Source organism: Crassostrea angulata, chromosome 4 (genome assembly GCF_025612915.1).
Source record: "Crassostrea angulata isolate pt1a10 chromosome 4, ASM2561291v2, whole genome shotgun sequence".
NCBI classification, from domain to species: domain Eukaryota; kingdom Metazoa; phylum Mollusca; class Bivalvia; order Ostreida; family Ostreidae; genus Magallana; species Magallana angulata.
In genome coordinates this window covers 31,695,508-31,715,888 of record NC_069114.1, presented here as the reverse complement: position 1 = coordinate 31,715,888, position 20,381 = coordinate 31,695,508, and the positions used below count along the sequence as shown (strand labels likewise).

At 33.8% G+C, this 20,381-nt stretch overlaps 1 protein-coding gene across 4 annotated transcripts; it reads right to left on the bottom strand.

Moving 5' to 3' along the window:
• Nucleotides 1–120: 120 nt before the first annotated feature.
• LOC128179714 (serine/threonine-protein kinase PAK 3-like) lies at nucleotides 121–19,133 on the bottom strand. Of its 4 annotated transcripts, none has more exons than XM_052847249.1 (16): nucleotides 19,031–19,133; nucleotides 14,409–14,547; nucleotides 12,335–12,411; nucleotides 10,053–10,162; nucleotides 8,778–8,943; nucleotides 8,224–8,285; nucleotides 7,610–7,702; nucleotides 7,141–7,316; nucleotides 6,625–6,811; nucleotides 4,494–4,586; nucleotides 3,499–3,598; nucleotides 3,019–3,115; nucleotides 2,652–2,751; nucleotides 1,956–2,093; nucleotides 1,613–1,733; nucleotides 121–1,184 (listed from the first exon to the last, which is right to left on the bottom strand). In XM_052847249.1, the coding sequence occupies exons 2-15, from the start codon at nucleotides 14,474–14,476 to the stop codon at nucleotides 1,650–1,652; spliced, it is 1,551 nt and encodes a 516-aa protein (XP_052703209.1). In that variant the 5' UTR covers nucleotides 14,477–14,547; nucleotides 19,031–19,133; the 3' UTR covers nucleotides 121–1,184; nucleotides 1,613–1,649. The 4 variants fall into 4 exon arrangements, with proteins under 4 accessions (XP_052703209.1, XP_052703210.1, XP_052703208.1 ...); XM_052847250.1 differs by lacking the exon at nucleotides 19,031–19,133 and adding an exon at nucleotides 15,083–15,566 and having other exon boundaries at nucleotides 7,610–7,699; XM_052847248.1 differs by lacking the exon at nucleotides 19,031–19,133 and adding an exon at nucleotides 15,083–15,564.
• Between the last annotated feature and the right edge of the window lie 1,248 nt (nucleotides 19,134–20,381).

Below are 20,381 nucleotides of genomic sequence, written 5' to 3'. Positions count from 1 at the left end.
AACATTGTTTATTGGGCTACATTGTTGCTGAAAACTGTTTCTTTAAACATCTATTTCAACTTTCACATTTATATCACTAATATATCAAAACTGGTTTGCAATATATGAAGAGTAAAAACAACACAGTTTTTTTTCTTCAAACAATGTATTCTATGATTATAATACAGTCACATTACAATGTTTGAACCATTAAGTTAGATCACTGATCAGTACTTTTAATTTTTCAGTATTATCATAATACATGGTATTAATGAATACACTTAATTCATAAACATTGTCTGTAATCTACAAATAAAAGAGCTTTCAGTTACAAGCACATTCTAATACTTTTCAATACATCCATTTGATTTGACAGCTGTGTCATACATTTGACATACATGTCACTATGTCATACAAGTCACTATGTCATATGCATAGAAAATATGTAATAGAATCACAACCACATGGATACCAAATGAAACGACTTGACTTTTTTTTCACAAAATTTTCAGTCAATTACAATTTATAAATGGCAGCTGTGTTTAAATAGCATGATGATCATTCTATGAACAAAGATTTCTAATATCAGCTTTTAGCTATATAGCTGTCTACAGACTTGAATGTTTTTAGTTTTCCTCTTGATCATAATCACTATCAAACTATGACATGCAACATATTCATTCAAAAGATTTACTTCAAATCTTTTTGAGATTGTGTCTCTACAAAATGAATATCAGTACATTTAGTTCAATAACATAATTTTTCATGAAAAAGATGATAATTTAAAAATAATGTAAAGAAAAATGTATGATAAATTATCAAACCAATAACAAAACGAAAAATAAACATTAAAGCTACTAATGAATAATGATAAAAATTATTGCTATGACTTGTTTTATGTTTCTTACACACATATAAATGTTGTTAAAAATTGAGAGCTTTAGGTCACCAATATCACAATGTAGCCGAGAAGAATGAAGGAGGGCCGTAGGGGGTCTGTCCAGTACTGTTAACTAGCAGGCTTGAAGACAAGTAAAGCTATAACACATTCATCACTCAGGCAGTCAGAAGCAGTGTTACTGAAAGACTTCATGTAATCAGGTCCCTTATATTACGATTCTGAGAAAAAAGAAAGAAGAGCCAGTTCCCTCTCATTGTAGTTTCTCCATTCACGCACTGTTCTTCCAACAGATCAGTTATACAACCTGTGTAAAAGAAAATAAGACACATTGTATAAAACAACTCAAATCAAAAGTCTCAAGAAATCAAACAAAAGGTTTACATAAACTTCACAAAAAACTTCCAAGAAATTATCAATCTACACCTAAAAAGTCTGAAGCATTTCAGTTTAATGTGCATTTCACCTTATCTTGTACAGTAGGAAACACTTATATGCAGTGCCATGGAAAGGGCTATTTTACTTTGCTTTAAGCGTAATTTTTTATTTTCCTCAAGTTTATAACATGTTATAAAGTCACTGTAACTGACAGCAAAGTGATTTTCATTACAGTCTGTAAGCATCAATTTATTATTAGCATGTTTGCTATAACTGTGTTTTACTGTATTAAGATTTTCTCAGTGTTTTAAAACTTGAAATTCAGATCAAAAGAATATTTCTAAAAGGGTTTTTTACCTTATAAACACAGAGATATTGCATAATATGAATTTGTTCAGTGTCCTTTTTGAGCTTCTTTGGCAGCTAGTATGAGTGGCTGTAAATTGGCCAGTGGCTTTGCTAACCGAAGGAAGGGATGCTGAAAAAAAAGATGGAAAACAACCAGTCAAACTTTTATAATGTACCGGTACTAATATTTTTGTGCACTCCAAATACATGTAAATCCACAAAAATACGTGATTTTTCTTGATAAACTAAATTGACTGTTCTTCAATATCACTAGTAAATTTCTTTTCATTTCACAGTGTATTTTAAAACTCATAAAAGAGCAGATTTTTTTTTTACTATTTTCTGGCATTACCTTTAAAAGTTCTGAAGCTGAAGCTCTTTTTTCTACGTCCACCTCCAGGCATTTATCAAGGAGATCTTGGAAGACAGGGGAGAGTTTGTGTTTTTCTTTGATTTCTGGTTTACCATTGGTTGCTATGAGATACAGTGCCTGTAAGGAAAATTGAAAAACTATAAACTGTTTCATCGAAAAATTACATCATACACAAGCATTTGATGTATTTCATGCCCTAGGTGCTAAGGATATCAAGGAAAAGAAGGCTGTGTAAGGATTGTGTGGAACTCAGTTTATGGTGAAAATAGGGGAATAAACTCAGAGGCATTATCAAATCTCTTTCCATCTATAAAAAGCTTTTTAGCATTGAATCAAATTTGAAATGTTTTATACATGTACCTGTAATAAGTATCGTTTTAATAAGAGCCTTACAAAGTCATTCATTTTCCCAGACTAAGGTCCCTAAATCTCTGACAAACTTAACATGACAAATACCAGTATGGTATTTTACAGTAATCATAACAGAAATATTAGAGGATGCTCAGCACTATGCTACCAAGCCCGACCACCACATTTAACCCCTTCTTTATGATGTTTCCAACATTTAGGAACAAAATTATAAAGTTTTCATCTCAAATGTTTGCAACAGAATGAGGGAAAGAACTGCTTACTGCCTTTAATTTCAGGGGAATGAAAATGGAAGCAGTGACCTACCCTTAAGGGATTTTCATTAAGATATGGTGGTTCTCCCTCAATCATTTCTATGGCCATAACACCTAAACTCCAGATATCAACTTTTGGACCGTACTGTTTCCTGCAATGAAATAAATTGTCTGTGCTTACAAGTACATTTTAGACTTGCACTATAAAATAACAGAGTATTCAAACAGCAGAGGACATATCCATTTATGAATTTCACTTTTTTTTTTATAATACTTGCCTTTTCAGTTATTCATGCTCAATAAGAAGGAACATTAACAAAATTTCACAGCAGGAAAATTTCATCCTTATTGGAGACTGCATATGCTTAAAAACATCACACTATCTACAAACTGTTGGATAAACAATCTTTGATTCTCACCTTGTGACGACCTCTGGAGCCATCCAATATGGTGTTCCAACCATTGTGGACCTTTTGCTTTGTTCAGGAGATAACTGAGCACAAAAACCAAAGTCGGCTGTAAAGAAAAATGAACATGCTCAGAAAAAAATCATAATGGGTTTCCAAGTAAAAATTCAACAGTTTGACTGGTAACAAGGTAAAAATTCAACTTTTTGATTACATACAAAGTAAATTTTCAACTCTCTGAATGGTTCTACTTTTGATTGGGTACAAAGTAAATTTTCAACTATTTAACCTGGTTCAAAGTAATTTAACTCTCTGCCTTTGTACAAAGTAAAATTAAACTCTCTGACTGGGTACAAAGTAAGAATTCAACTCTTTGACAAGGTACAAAGTAAGAATTCAACTTTTTGACTGGGTATAAGTTAAGAATTCAACTCTTTGACTGGGTACAAAGTAAGAATTCAACTCTTTGACAGGGCTTATACATTCACATACTGAGTTTGACACTGCCATCCATTCCCAGCAGGATATTGTCACTTTTGATGTCTCGATGGATGACTTGATTCTCATGTAAAAATTCTAAAGCTTGCAAACACTGGAAGAGATAAGAAATCAATGTACATGTACAAAATAGCCTGCTTCTATTCATTACAAATATATTCAGATAATTGATATCAGATTCACATTTTCAGATTTCGTAATCTGTGTAAAAAACATGCCAAATTTATCTCATTAATTTTTCCATTGTGTAGTATAGTATACAATACACATGATCAAATTATTTAAACAATAAAATGCTTTCTTTGGTGATTCATTCGGGATATGAAGGTAGCGACATTGCAAGAAAAATACATAACCCGCGTTAGCGGGTTATGTTAATTTTTCCTGCATTGATCGCTACCTTCATAACCCGCATGAATCATCAAAGAAAGCATTTTATTGTTTATATTAACATCTTTCTTTAACTAATTAATAAATTGATTATGAAAAGTTAGTAAAATTTACTTAATTACTGTTAATGTGCATAAGTACGTTAGCTAAAAGAAACAGCCAAATCGTCTCTTGTGAGACTTTGAGTCTGGCATCATCATGATTATTTCGTGCAGTCCGTGAGTTTACTTAGGTCGCTGTAGATTCAGACCAATCGATAAACAGGGCGTGTCAATTTCAGTCCTGTCACTTTCAGCTGCTGTAGATTTCGACCAATCGATAAATGGGGCGTGTAAATTTCAGTTTGGCTGTTTCTATAGAGCTATGAATTGACTATATTTTTCCGTAAGAAAAAGAGGAAATTATACATGGGAGATGTAAATATATGTACATAAATGTAAATGTCATACATATACTATGCATTCTACGTCCACCAGGTGTAACAAAATATGAATTTTATCCCAAAATGAAAAATCCAATTTGAAATCCCTTCATTCCTTTATAAGAAAATCAAATTTTTGTAAAAAATTTATACTGTGTTTTTTTTTTTAGGAAATTACCTCTCTACAAACAGCTGCAATCTGTCCTTCGTCCATACATGTTTCGGTGACAACATCTGTTAGAGATCCTCCCGCTAAGTATTCCATGACAACCTGTGTAAACAAACAAAAGGGTCATAACTCATGTTCAGCTTGTTGAGATGTATTAACTTAAAGGTTATACATTGTCTGACTAAGAGGGTTACAACACATCGTTTCCCCCTTTGCTCCATTGCTTAGCTATTATTCATGTTGCTTAGTTTATACAGTAAGTATGCATTTTCACTTATTTTGTATAGCCTAGTTTGCAGCTTGTCTTGGGAATTCCAAACACTTTAATCAAGAAAAACAAAAGCATCATAAAACAAATCCTCGCATTGCTTTGCTGTATCTATTCTAATCATGTTGACTTGCGATTAGAACGTCACAGAGCCCAAGGAAAGTATTTTAGAAATCTTAGCTTGTAAATCCTTCCATATACAAAAGAATAATAATAATTATAGTGATTTAAAACACATTTTCCAACTAAACAGTCAAAGTTAAAGTAAGAATGGGTAACTTCTATGTTGTGGCGTACTTATTATAAAAAAACCCTAATAAATTAAAGCAAAATTTGATATATTTTTTCTTTCCCAAATCTGTTACTTAACAGCATAGCAGAATGGTTTAGAGCACTAACTACGAATCTGCAAGTCATGAATTTGAATCATGCTGGAGCTTTTTATAATTTCTTAACTTTCAAAAAATTTTAAAACATATTTTTTGCTCAAGAACAGTGTAAAATTTGAAAATTCTAAACCATTTAAATTATTTTGATTAAATTGTACTTTTATTTCACATTGACAGACGTCTCATACCACCTTAAAAGCATTAGGGGATCAATTTACAAACTGTAATATAGATTATTAAATATACAAGGAAAAAATGTGATAATCAATTTACATGTATTTTAAGTATTACATCATATCAATTAGCTAAATAACCAAAACAGGCATAAAACAAGAGCTCACATGACTAATTTGACCCAGAAAGACTCATATGGAGCAATTATCTCATAGAAATAGAAAGTGTGCCATAAATATACAGAGATATTAATTGGAAAAATAATCTCATCCTGTTGTATCTGGTTCCTGGTACTGAACAACTCTGATGTCATATAAAACTCTGACTGGTCTCAGAAAAACATACCCACCTGGCTCCACCGTCACCAACAATTTAACATCCCTCAACTCATTCCTCAGCTCAAATCCTTTAGAGGAAAGTGCATAAACTTGAGGTCAATACTCAGACTTGAGGCCGAGAATTGACTTAAGGAAACTTGGTAAACGGCGGGACCCAAGCAAATAAAACCATTTTCTCCACTCTCAGTAAACTTATGAGACCTCTGTGCGCAAAATGTTCTATTACTTATTTAAATGCTGAAAAAAAGTTTCCTTTACAATAATGACTCAACAAACATAAAACTGTCACAGACAAAATTTCTATCGATCATTACATCTGTTGATTTTAATCTAATGAGTAATGACCCCAGTATCTTGTTTCCTGGACTCATTAAAAAATTAATTTTGTCGCATTCAAAACTCAGATTATCAAGGCCTAGGGTTGACAAGAATGTCCTGAAATCTTTGCTGTTTCATGAGTACCAGATACATGTACAAACAGGGACGAAAATTATGCACCTGATAGAAAACACTAGCAGTATATTGGACGAATTTTTTCCTCTTATTAATAAATTTCACACTAAAGTACCAGTACTTGACATATACCTTTTTCCACTGATTTTTAACATGAGAGAATCATGTTCTCTCATCACATAGAACAAAACATGGACATGTTCTTACCCGAGACTTACTGTGAACATTTTTAATATTGTTCATAAATTAACAAGATATGGTCAACATTCCTATTAATTTTACACAAAGTCTTTGTACTGTTGATACACTGGTAAATCTTTTACCACTTTCCACTATAATTTTCTGAAAAATTCTTTTGCCTTAATTTTACGCAGTTTTCACATATTATTTTGCAGTGCAATTTGTGCATTGAATATCGTGCATCAGAAATTTATTCACAACATTTTCACAGTACCTTAACATGCATTCAATAAAAAATGCAAGTTTTAAGTACATGTACTACACACTACTGCACCTACCCATAATTCCTCTCCCACCAAATAACTGTCCAGATAATTCACAATATTAGGATTCTGGTTTTCCCGCATCACTAGAATTTCATTGATAATCAGTTCTTTCTTTGGTTGCTGAGATAAGTTCATTGTTTTAATGGCTACCTCCCTCCCAGTAGCTACTTCTATTGCAATATACACAGTTCCTGATGCACTGCAAAAGACAAAAACAAAATTTCAGAGATACAAAAGTACTGAGGTAAGTCAACATAGGATTTGAAGGAATCTGAAGATGGATCGTACGTGTTTCCGAAAATTTTAAATTCATGGATGCAAAATATTGCTTTATAAAATCAGAATGTTTTCATTGAAAGAAAACACAACAGAAGATTTTTGTCTCAAATCTAACATTGATCTTGTCCTTTTGATTCCCATGTTTCTAAAGCATTCAAGAAAGACAATAATGACCTTTCAAACAAAGCATTTTTTCCTCCAAATAACCATATGAAGTAACATAACTCTTTCATATATATTGACACCTACCCTTGTCCAATTTTCTCCATCTTTGTATATTTCCTATTTGGATCACCAATGGTAACAATTGTTCGTAATTTTTCCAGAATTTCTTCATCTGTCATTTTGCGTTTCTTGGGTTTATCATTTTTATTTGTAGCAATAGCACCATTTGTCTTCTCTTCTATCTCAATTGGCTTTGTATACTGAAAAATAAGAAGAGTTCTATTAAAATGTCTTAAACCTTAATTATCAGCTTAATACTTATCCAGAATACCGGTTACATGTAACAATACCCAAGAACTTCCCTAAATTGTTTTGACAGTACAAAATCATGTATGAACACAGTACATACAAGTATTTTGCTTGATAAGTTTAACTGGCTTACTGCAGGGCTTCTTAAACTGACAGTTAGTATTTTTTGTCTTGTATTCTCTCTCTCAATCGATCAAGATGGAGAGGGTGAGGTGGTGTTAGAACATGTAGGAAGGGGACTTACAATTGACTTTGTTTTGTCGGGCCGGGTGGCCACTGGAGGGGGTGCCTCCTCTTCCTCTTCTTCAGAAGCGTGGGTGGCTTGTTCCACCTTCTGCTGTCGAAAGCAAAAAATGAACATCAGTTAAGGAGGCTGGGAGGTCAACAAATTGCCAAGATCTAGCAACCATTAAGTTTAAAAGAGCTGGCTTCTTTTGTCATAAAAAAAAGAAAAAATCCCAATATTTTGCTTTAAAATTTGTTTATTTTTCTGTATCTTTATACACATTTACCGTAGAAGCATATATATTTGTTGGGTTAAAATTTCGTTGATTTTAAACCAAATACAATTTCACTGGAATTTAATTACCTCCTATTGTAATCTCTAAATGTATTACGTATCAACTCTGTATTTATGAATACTCGGGTTAAAAATTTGTCATGGATTTAATTTTGCTGATAAATTCTGCCAACGAAAATAACAAAATTGAATCCTCATCGAAAATATTTCTTCTCCTGCAGTATTCTTCTCACAGGGATATATGTGGTATAAAAATGGCCACGATAATTTTCCATCATCGAAAGTCAAATGATACAAGCAAAATCTATCAGACAATGCCATAACTATATTTCACTTACAGGTGAGATGACCACATTGTTAGAGAACTTGTCAGAGAGGGTGGGACGCATGGAATCAGCACCTAGAAAAAGACAGAAAGGCTGGTTTTTAAACTTCAGTTTCCTTATTTCCTTAAATATTTCACTAAACCATAACATTACATAACTAGAAAGCAATGACTCATTTATATACCTGGGTGTATCTGTTCTTTTTTTTATATCATTTATATAAAGATTAACCAAAGCAAGCTAGATTCATTTTTAATCATTTTATCATTAAATATGATACCACTGTAATTTTCAATGATAATAACACCATTTTTCACATATTATTTTGCATTTTATCAGCAAGCTTTCATGCCTAAAGAATTAACCCTCAATGTGGAATAAAAAAATTGGATTTCTTTTTCTCCTTTATAAACCGTGTAAAATTTCACTATCACTGAAAATAAGATAAAATTTCCTTTTTTTAGTGAACTTTTATCAATTAAAGAAATAAAACACTGAATATTTGAACACCCCTTTTCCACGACCCCCTCTTTGACCGATCCCTCCGAGAGTCTGTGATCACTTACTGGGCGGTTTAATGTTGGTCATATATTTCATCTTCGGTTCCTGTTGTTCTTTATTTGTAGCATCGTAGTAATTCAGCACGTCCAGCACGGCCTGTGGATTCTTCTTCTGCTCCATCTTGGAGATGTTGGACTGAGACAGAAGTTTGGCCCATGACTCGGGCATCCCCTGTAGAAAGAAAAGATGGTGGAGGATTAGTGATGGCAAAGGAGTGTAAACAGCTTCCCATTCATTTTATCTACAACAAAGGGAAAGATGAGGCACAAATATTGATGAATATGGTATTTTCATACAGTCAAATATGGTTACATGTGAACTGAAGTGCCAATGATGAGTAAATTTTGATTCATCATATATCCAAATGTGTTTATTAAGAATATGGGAATGTGGCTTTGCTGTTAGCATGAATTTGTTGTCATCTTGATTGCCCAACTTGGTTTTACTGTGCCAATTAATACTGTCTGAGTGAGTTAACATACTTGCAAATTCCATGCCGTACATGTAACAACTAATGTTTTCATTTTTTATGCTTTGTTAATACTTCCATTTTGTTCTTACAGTTAAAAATAGGGAAGAAAAGAAATCAAATTAAGTTGGTTCAAACTCTCATTAAAATGAAAATGATTTGAATTCCCACAAAGAGGAAAAAAAAACAATTTAGCTGGTACCTTTTACACGTTTTTAACTAAATTAATTCACAAATTTTGTTCAGTAAACATTCAACCCTAAGTTGTGTACATACACACACACAAATACAAGCTTCAATGTGTTTTAGTAGGTTAGCACTTCTGTTCAAGATTTTATTCCCTCCTAGTCCTGCCAATTATGACATTTTTCTTGTCTAATCCAGCACTTGACATCTCCAGTACTGGTAATTAAGGCCTCCCTCTATCAGAACAAAGACATTGCTTCCCCACCCTTGTTTTCAGACTCTTGACACACAAACTGCCCCACTTGGCTTTTCGTGCCTTGAAAAATATTTCTTGAGATACATTCACTTTCACTCTTTGACAGTGCCGTTACACTCTTAAAGGCATTAACGAGAGGACTTTCATCTTTCTCTTCTAACTAAATTAGAGACATTAATTAAACACACATTATAACATTTTCCATCTGGTCTAGTTATGCTAACAACTCTCTATATATAAATATCAACCATTAAAAAAAAACCAGACTCTTAATTTGCAAAAGAAAAACAACCTGAAATTATGTCAATTTACGCATTTTACAAATCCATGTAATTTTACGCATTTTGACAACTTTCATGCCATACTTACTGTGAATTCTCCAGTGTGGGGATCAAAGCCCACATGTACTGTGTGCTCAAAGTTGGAGGGATTGGAAATGATTGGCTTCTCATTTTCTTTTAATTTTTTAGAATTTGAACCTGCAAGTAAAACCGAACATTAATTATCCAAATAGCTACTGGTAAATTGAGAAGTCCATGCTACAATGAGAGGTCCAAAAGCATCTCTGTCCTGAAGTTTAATACCAGTTCATACACCCCTCGAAAAAACCCACATTGATTGTGCAATTCTATATCTTTTACAAGAGATTTTTTACATAACTTAGTCATAGCTACAAGATTTTTGCATATGCAATACGCTGGTTCAGCATCTGTGTGATATGGATTTGCAGCAGTATATATGATACACCAATAGATGGTCGATGCTGCTATGGACTCCGTATCACTTTTGAGAAGCTTTTTGGTCTTTTATTTTTCTCTTGAACAAAATTGCATGATCCAAACTGTCAGATTTTAGAGGATGAAAAATGACAACAGTAAGAAACCTAGGGCTAATAATAGCCTCCTGACCTAATTATATGGAAACACGATACACATTTACATCTCTGTAAAAGTCATACATAGATCAATGTCAAAGTCATTTGATTCTCATGCATCCATTCCAAAAGTCCAAACCTGAGAGTCTGTTAGATCCTCCACTCATTCTCCTCTGAAGAGTGTTAAAAGCCTGGGACAAACTGGATCTCTTCTTCTCACTCATGATTATCAATAAAATTGAGTTATTCCAAGCTCATGAAATGTTTTTCGAAATTCCAACAATACCCACAACTAAGCATTGCAATTGAACACATCCACATTCTGTTATTATCAAAAATCTAGGTAAATCCAAATGCTTCCAATATATTCTCTCTCTCTTTCTCTCTCTCTCTTTCACACTAGTAGTGCAGTTGAACTTCTCTAAATTGTATTAACAAGAACAGGAAGGGGACAACTTGATTATTGCACAGCCGAGATAGAGAGGGAGAGAGAGGGGGAGCAATTGACAGAGGCAGATGAACTACTGTGATATAATAATTATCCCAATCAGAGCAGTTTGTGAACAAGTTGACAGGAACCCACATATGCTAAGGACTAAAAGGGGGGAAAAAATCACAACTCCATCAAGCATTCTGTGAAATGTCTTGGAATTTTTAGACAATGTCGCCCACTCGAATTCTACAGAAACAGAAAGAGACAGAAGAGGAAAAAGAAGAAAATAAAAACCTGAACTACTTCTTAAGCCATTAATATAAAAACCTGTGTGGCTACCCCCAGCCATTGGGATATATAAACAATATATTGGATGGAGACAGCATATCAAGGCTTTGGCATGCCTGGTATTTCTTGTTTCTAGCTTTTCTGGAGCACAAACATATGTCACCCCATTGGTGTTATCTGAAGTGTGTACATGGTGCCAATCAGCCCAATGAGAAAGCCGGCACTGCTAATAGCAAAGCTAGAGGCAATGAATGTAAAATAAACAGGAAAGACTTTAAACATTCTACAACCCTCTCAGAAGAAAGCATCTGTGATCCAAACCCACACATCAAAATGAGCTCCCTACCACTCATATCAAAATGTAACTGTATTAATGCAGTCTCTAAGTACACAGGTTTGATGAAAGAATGGTACATGGTATAGCCATAAAATGTACAGAAGAATTGCATGAATAAAATGCACTTGAGTTTGTTTGGAGGCAATCAACCCTACCCCCCAAAAAACACCTTCATTTCTCCATCAATGTCAGCATCGCTTCAGCTGTTGATGTGCAAAGGTTAAAGATCTGTGTTTTGATTGCCATCTCTGCATCAGAAAAAACCATAAAGTTCATTCACATGCAGTTAAAAAACCTTTATCCTGATTATTAGAGAAAAACCTCCAACTCTGCATGTTCCAGGCATGGTTTTCTGCCATTTCCCTGGTGTGTATAAATGTTATGTTTCTTTACACATTTATAACAGGGGATCTGCTGTGTGTCCTACAACAGATGGCTCCCCTCCCCCCATTAAAAAAAGGAAAAAATTCCCCTAAATCTGGAAATATATCTAATATATGCTTCACAATTTTCCCCCTTTTTTCAGCTTAATTTCATTTTTATTACAAAATGTTTTGAGTATTAACATAGATAATAAAATTTCAAGGAATGATAGCATTTTACATCCATTCTCAGAGTACAATAAACTACAGAAACTCAAATTTTCAATACTATTGTACCTACTTATAATATTTCAGAGACAAAACACCGACTGATGTCACGGAGAGACAGAACCTTACTTTTGGGAGTTTTTGTCTTTTTTCTTTCATCAGGTTCCTTTGGCAGTGGTTTATTTTCTTGTGGCAAATTTCCATCCCTGAAAAACAAACGAAACCACACCATTAACACCCTGTGTTTATAAATAATCCCCAATAACCACTTCAAATCCACTCAAAAGTTGCAGAGGGTATACATATATTTCACAAGTCACACTTTCTCTCTTTCTTAACTCTCGTAATAGCTTGTGCACCATTTATATATGATTTAATGGACTTTAAGACAAGATCTGCAGAGTCTTCATCAATTAATAACAAAGCAAAAGAAATGTGTTTTTATCGTGGGAGCTATATTTATCATGCCCTTTAGAAACAACAAACATATTTCACATTTCACTGGGGGGGGGGGGGGGGGGATGTGTGCAGGAATTATACTGAACTAAATTTTTTGAAAACTGCTATACAATTTACTGCATGTCTGTGAAACATAAAATTCAAATGTTTGGGCCTGCAGTGAAAATGACTTCCCATAATTCAAGACAGCACTTGATTTTCTGAGCAATTAGGTTTATCAAGATGTCTACAGGGGTTCCTCTGCCACTGGAGTGTGCATCTGTTCTAGACACACCGCATTCCTGGCATAGCTGCATTGAAAAAATTATCTACGATAGAGAGGTATCTATTATCCAATTGTAAACGCTTTTCATATTCATCCTGACGTTGGAGATAAAAGTCTGCTCCCAATCGCACACAGCACTCACAAGGGTGTACAATGTTTCCTTTGTAAACAACAAGAGAGTGGAACTTTACGAGAGTAAATGAATGTTTTGTTTATGTGTTTTTACATGTCCTGGTAATGCATATAAATTTTACCTCCCTTGCATTCATTTAACCAAGTGACCTGAAAAAACCAGAGGAATGACAACAGTAGCAAATGAATAATAAACAAGAACTTCCTGGATCTTAAAGAACAGCTGTTTTGCAATGCGAAAAAGCTGACATCCAAAATAATACATTACCAACCCCCTCCCTCTTCCCAAATTTACTCAAACTTTAAGTATCCATGTTCTGGTATAACGAAACAAATTTAACCCCTTTTTTCCACGTCCTACCCCCCAAACCCTTGCCTCATTTTTAAAACAATTTAACCTCACTCAAATCTTATTCAAGGCTACATACATATTTAAAGAATACATTTACAGATTTTATTGCATGGAGTCAGACACATTTCCACCCACATCAGAAACCACAGTCATGCATCAAGAAGATGATTTATTCACCCCCAAACAATGTCTACAACAGTACTTCTAAGTAGACACTGGAGGGTTACCAAGTGTACTAATAAACAACCTATACAACACACACAAACAGGTCCGATTGATTGTTTTTTCCCACAGAATCGGTACTTTGGCACCAACTCTGGCTCTATATACCGGTGATCCTTTCCTCTGGCATCATCAATTATTAGTGTTCCTGATATAGGTACTCTAGTTATTTTGTCATGTTAACGATTCATTTTATATACTTGCAAATAGCCTAGTCGTGAAAGAACCATGAATAGCAACAATTAAAACTGGATTTCCTCTATTGTACAGTCAACCAATCCCTCAAAATTCACATCAAATTTCCTTCTTTACTAGATCACCACCCTCCCATCCCCCTTTCCTTTAAAACAATTAAGTGTCACCTCATAAAATTCCCAGTTAAAAATATTAAACTTACATTAATCAAATTAATTTTAATAAATAAATAAATAATAAATGCTTAAACATTATACAGAAAAAGATGTAAAACAATATAGTCTACATACAATGTAAACAATTTACCATCTGTTATAGGAATAAAAACCAGAACTTTGGCAGATCCTTTACTGTATAGCATCACCAATTATTAGTTTTCCAAATTCATGTATAAATAAGAATGAACGATGGCAAAAATGTGTGAAAGTTTCTGGATATTCTGACTTTGAACTCTATATGAAACTATTCCGTGTTTTTTTTTTAATTATTTAAACATTGACCAAATTGATGACATCATGATCTACACACATTATATACCTAAATACGGACTCTGTTGCTGTATAAATGTAGCTACTGACCTCATGGTGCTTGTGTGCCTGACGGGAGGGGCGGGGGGCTTCTCCCCCTCATCGAAGCTGTCCGACATGGTCAGGGTAAGCTCTCACTCTCCACTCATCAACACCCCACAGGCATCAATGGCCTCCACAGCAAAGACTTCTGTAAAAATACACAGATAATATGACTCAGTTTAATAATAATAATAATCCATTATGACGAATCATTCAGACATTGTGTCATATCTCCAATACTCTCCTGCCTGAGGAAATCAAAACTCCTTAATTGTTTATACCCCCATTCCTCCACCCAACCAATCTTAAATATTGATTTCATATATTCCATAATTTTTCCTAAAATTAATGATAACACAAGAGAACCTTTAGTGTGCTTAATGAAGCTCTCGATAACTTTACGACATGGAATCAATACAATGAATCATGTCTCTCTAGACTTCTATCACTCACAGAGGCTGATTATGTTGTTTTTATTGGGTTCTACTTCTTTTTTTTTACCTCAATCATTAAAGAAATACAAACTTTGTCATAGTCTTAGATGACCAAAAAATTACATTCTTATTGCTTTACAACACAACTTCCTCTTTACCTTGTGAAAAAAAAGAAAAATACTACCAAGAATTCTTGTATTCAAACAGAAAAAATCCAATCAATGCCAATTGGATTATGTAAAAACAAACCTGAAACTTGTGCACTTTTTCTGTTACTTGTAGTAAAGTCTGAGGAATGTTAATGTTGATTGCTGCAATGAGACCTTTTTCTCTTGACAAGTTTATAACGCTATGACACGATCAAACACAATTAAAACTGCCCATCCTCTTGTCATCCTAAATGCATTAAAGAACACCGCTCAAAAACCAACCACCGTGTTAAATTCCCACAATAATTGAAATTCATATAAAGAAAGTTAAAAAAAAAAAAAATAACCACACACACACGCACTGTAAGAAATTTATAATGCACTTGTACCGGTAACTGTATAAATCCTTATGAACAACAAACAGGAACAGGTTCGTCTGTATACCTGGTAAACCGTAAAAGGTAGCAATTTTTTTTTTAGTGAAAAAAGTCAAACGACCCCTGCGTTTGTGGTCAAACCTCTTGACCCAGCCTGCATTCCTACCATCACTTTTGTGTAGTAGTTTGAGCTCTCTGCCAATGTAAATAAGATCAGCAATATAAAAAAAAAAAAGCTGAGAGAGAATGAGTCATCCTCCTGGAGCAGTGCACATTATTGATGAGTTGTTATCATTGATCTTGAGCTGCTAGTGTAGTAGTGTTCCAAGATTTTTGTGAAATCTTGACTTTATGTACCAATAAGCCCCCTGAGTTACGGATAACACTAGTGATTAGTCTACAGAATACTGGGCGGTGTTTGGTTTTTATTTTCATTTTTCCACAAAATAATCTGATATGCTAATCCTCATATTTTTTTATTGTGTTAAAATTTTTTTCTTCAGAAAATAGATTATCAATCCTTTCAAAAAAATAATCATAACAAGCAATATGGTTGTTAGTATATTTCATGAAAAACTTAGGCCATACTTTTGCCTTCCAAAAAATGAGTTTTTTTCCAAATCACAAAAAAAACATGATTTTTTTTTCAAGACTAAATCACACATGTTCAATAAAGCCCATAAAACTTAACCATTGTCGCCCAAATGGACTGTATGGCAGTTTAAGTAAAGGTCCCTCCCATTATGCAATTAGCTACAGCAGAACTTATCCTTTGTCTAGTGGCACAGTTTCCAATCGCAGGGAACCTGATCAATAGGTATGACTCATCTCTCTATTCTGCAGACCATCTAGCCTACAGATGATATGCCGCATTAACTGAAAGTTTTGCTTGTAGTTTAAAAGAGGGCATTAAGATATACAGATTTTTTTTTTGGAAACTCATTTTCTTTTACCCAGTAAAATAGATTATACTTTAAAGAATGTGATAAGCCTAAATTTATTTAATAGTTTAAACATAAACTGCTTACCTGAGAAACTGGGTAAAATGTGGGTCAATTACAAAGGTCAACATTATGATTTCATACCCCTTCCCCCCTCCAACCCCATTCCCAAAGCAATCCACCTTACTAAAAAAAGAACACGTTCAGCTGAAAGATTTGATATGACCAATGGGTCATTTCCTTATTCTCTGTTTTATTAACTTTATTTTCATTTTAACATTATGATAATGCACCTGTTCTTCATAAGATTTTTTAACTTGGCTCCATCTTACTGCACACACAATAATCTCTGAATTCTATAGGCCAGCCATATTGACCCCTTTAAAGGACAACCAGAGTAATTTCAACCATCAAATAGAAATAAAAAGTTCTATAATAAAAAGTTAATGAAACCAAAACTTCAATAACTTACCTCATTCCTGAACATTATTAACGTTTTTTTTTTACAAAATCTAGCAATACTTACATGCAATATTTTTAATTTTGTCTATCATATTTATTCAGTTTATTTCCAACTGAAGTTATAACTTTTAGTTGTAACAACATTCGAGGGTCATATAGGAAGAAAACATAGACAGCTTAATATAATTAATAATATCGCTGAACACTTGCAAATCATATTGTGCAATATCGTACGTCCATCAAATTTCCGTGATATTTAACACATGAATAATTCTGTTAATGTTTTGAAGACATAGACACACACACAACAAAATCATGCGATGAATTAATGAGTACTTCCTGGTAAAGATGTTTTTTTTATGTATATTCACACAAATTCCAAGTAATATTATGCTGAAGGATAATGCTTTAGATATACCAAATGATAAGAAATCACTAGACACTGAGTGGCGAAATGAGAACATTTCAAAATATGGAAATATTTCTTTTACTAGATCGTATAGTTATATAAGCTTACATGTACATTTGAATAACTATAAAAGTATCAATCTTCTATAAAAGGAGGTTCTACAAAAACAACACTTAATATCGGTAATGATTACCACAGGCAAGGTTCACTTTATAAACACTTTTAAGGAAGTTTTGCACAACCCATAAAAACACAACACCTTTGATACCTTGTTATCACACTGCTCAATTTTTAGCTTAGTGTGTGTCAAACTATGCATAAATAGTGGAAGGCTTGACTCTTATAGCTTCATTGATATCATGATGAATCAAGTTCCCCATCTTGTTATCACCCCTACCTTCAAAATGGCAGATTCTGATACCACAATAAGAAAATGGGAAGTACTGTGACATTGGAACCCATCATTGTACAAGTGTCAAATTATTCATTCCAAAACATTAGAAATTTGTTTATTTAATTAATAAAGTCTTGATACTGTCTTCAGTTATTGTTTCCATTATGACTGTCAGACTGGTTCAAATACTGGCGCTATAGATAGCTCAGTTGGTAGAGCACCTGACTATAGATTCAGGGGGCCCAGTCTGGTTGGTCATTATTTCACCCACCCTGTTACATTGGTGCCGTGAACAACACAGCTTAACTCCTGCCAGGGAAAAGACTTTAAGAGCCTGGGGTGATCTTTGATGACGAAGTTCACTTACAGGGGAAGAAAAGTGATGGTCAGTCTCAGACCAGTTTGAATAGCACCGTTTAGAGATAACTCAGTTGGTAGAGCACCTCAGTACTGACTTAAGATTCAAGGGGACTGAAATTAGAATTCCAGTCAGGTCTGTCATTATTCTCCCATCCAGTTACACCATCAGTTTTTGATGATATTTAACCAGATTTAACATACCTTTCAATCAATTACAAACGAAATCAATGAAAGGAAAAAAATCCAAGATTTCTTCTTTGACCTGTCATTTTGTTTTACCCAACGAAATGACTTTTTCCTATTGTAATGAAAAACAAATTTCTTACGTAGATTTAAAATGGGAAATGTTGACATCGATTTTCCATGTATACTGAAATACTCAAGAAACTTTGCACAATTATTTAATGTTATCATCTGGGGTACTTTCATGATATCTTCATAGACTTCATTTTTTGCCCTGTATTAAAACCTGACAAGATAGAGGGGTCATTTCAAAACAGAAATCTTTGGATTTTTTAAAAAAACTATTGAATGAACATTGTTTGAACCCTGAAGTATTTATGAATATCAAATGATTTAAGAGAATGTGCTCACTGCTGCATAAATATCTTGGGTCAGAGTATAGTGATTTTGATATAACTTTCATTAAATATGTACAAATGTAATATTTTATTAAATGAACCAATTCATTCCAAAGAATGCCCATCCCCTAAATCTCCTTCATCTTTGAGGATCTAACTTTGTATTATAGCTTCTGGTAAATCTGACGTACTTGGACACTTTTTTAAACTTTTGAGTGTCGGCTTTTGCGCAAGTTTCAGTAAACTATAGAGATTTTTTACTATCAAACCACCAAGAGTTTTAGAAGACAATTTCAGTAATCAAAGTTCTTTATCAATAGTACCATGTCACTAAGCGTATACACCGCATCATTCTAAGCTCTGTGTGTACTGTATTACTATATACACAAAGCCAGTTACGAAGTATCTACTTCATTAACTTCTTCCGAGTTAGTTTTTTCTATAAATAGAAAAATACAAGTCCCAATCTTACTGACTAAACAAACTGTAATATTGTCTAGCAATTGAATTAAGATCGTACTTACTTATAACTGAAGTGTATGACTAATTATTGGAAGTTGAGCGAGTTCGCCGACATTTCCTCTGCCTCTTTTCTCTAAATAAACCAAGATGGCGCCAAATCTCGTTTTGACGAGATTGCCAGGTGGGGGACTATGTCAAAACTTGTTTTTATTTATTAAAGCGAACGAGGCAGGGAATTTGTCATCGTTGCAAGCCACGGTTTTTGTGAACATAAAACGAATCCTCGTTTGCTGTGTGATATTATAATAAAAGGAAAAATAAGGAAAAAATAATGGGGAGGCCGAGGAGGAATGGATTGACATAATTAAGATGATGAATCAATTAATTTATATACGTATGAATATGCTGTTTGCGTCTCTTTTACCACCTGAAATGTTTAAATTTGTAAATACCAGGCATGTAACATCGTTTTTGAAAATGAGTGGGGAGGGGGAGGGCAGGTCCATCCAAGAATTCTTGACAAGCAAAATTAAAAAAAAAAAGGAAAAAAGAACATATCCCAATATTCAAGAAAATCCAAATCTGTGGGGTGGGGATGGATAGTATAACTTTAATTTCACTTAATTGTTCATTTTCTTGTTTTCAATTCAATTTTTAGCATGTTTAACAAGGTTTCCAAACGGGGGGGGGGGGGGGGCTCCATGGTAATTCATTTTTTTTGTACCTAAACTTCAGAAAAATCTTTGCAGTGTTAAAGAGTTTTTTTTTGGGGGGGGGGGCAGCCCCCACCTGGCCCCCTGGTGCTATGTACCTGAATGATAACCAATTAAACTGATGCTAACTATAAATATAAGCAAGAGACTGATTTTCCAGTCAGAGTTATTCCTCTTATCAAAGGGATATCGTATTTTATTCTCTGTTTTAATAGTTAACTCACTTTCACAGGACGGTATCACTAAATATATGAAAACGACCACTTTTTACAAAACGAATTGTGTAGAAAATCTACTAGTATGTTTTTGATAACTTTAAAACAAGAGGGAATGGTATATATGGCACATCCTAGTTAGTGTTGATAGCTTTGGTCGTTTTTTATTGCAATGAGTGACGCATTATTGATGATTTTGTACACTATAACAACAGTGACAGTAAAAATGAATTTCGTTCTGGTTTGTGACGCTACCCTTCCCATGCTTCCAAATTGTCAAATTCTCACCAGTTAAGGAGAAATTAGCAATCAGAAATGAAATCCTTTGATACAACTTACAAATAATGTATTCTCGTAAATGATGGTAAATAGCATATAAAGTCACGTCGAACACGCTTATCGAAATATATGTCACGTGACACGAGTGTCACGAACGAGTAACATTGACATAAAAGGTCCAGCGAGTTCACATCAGGTAAACAATT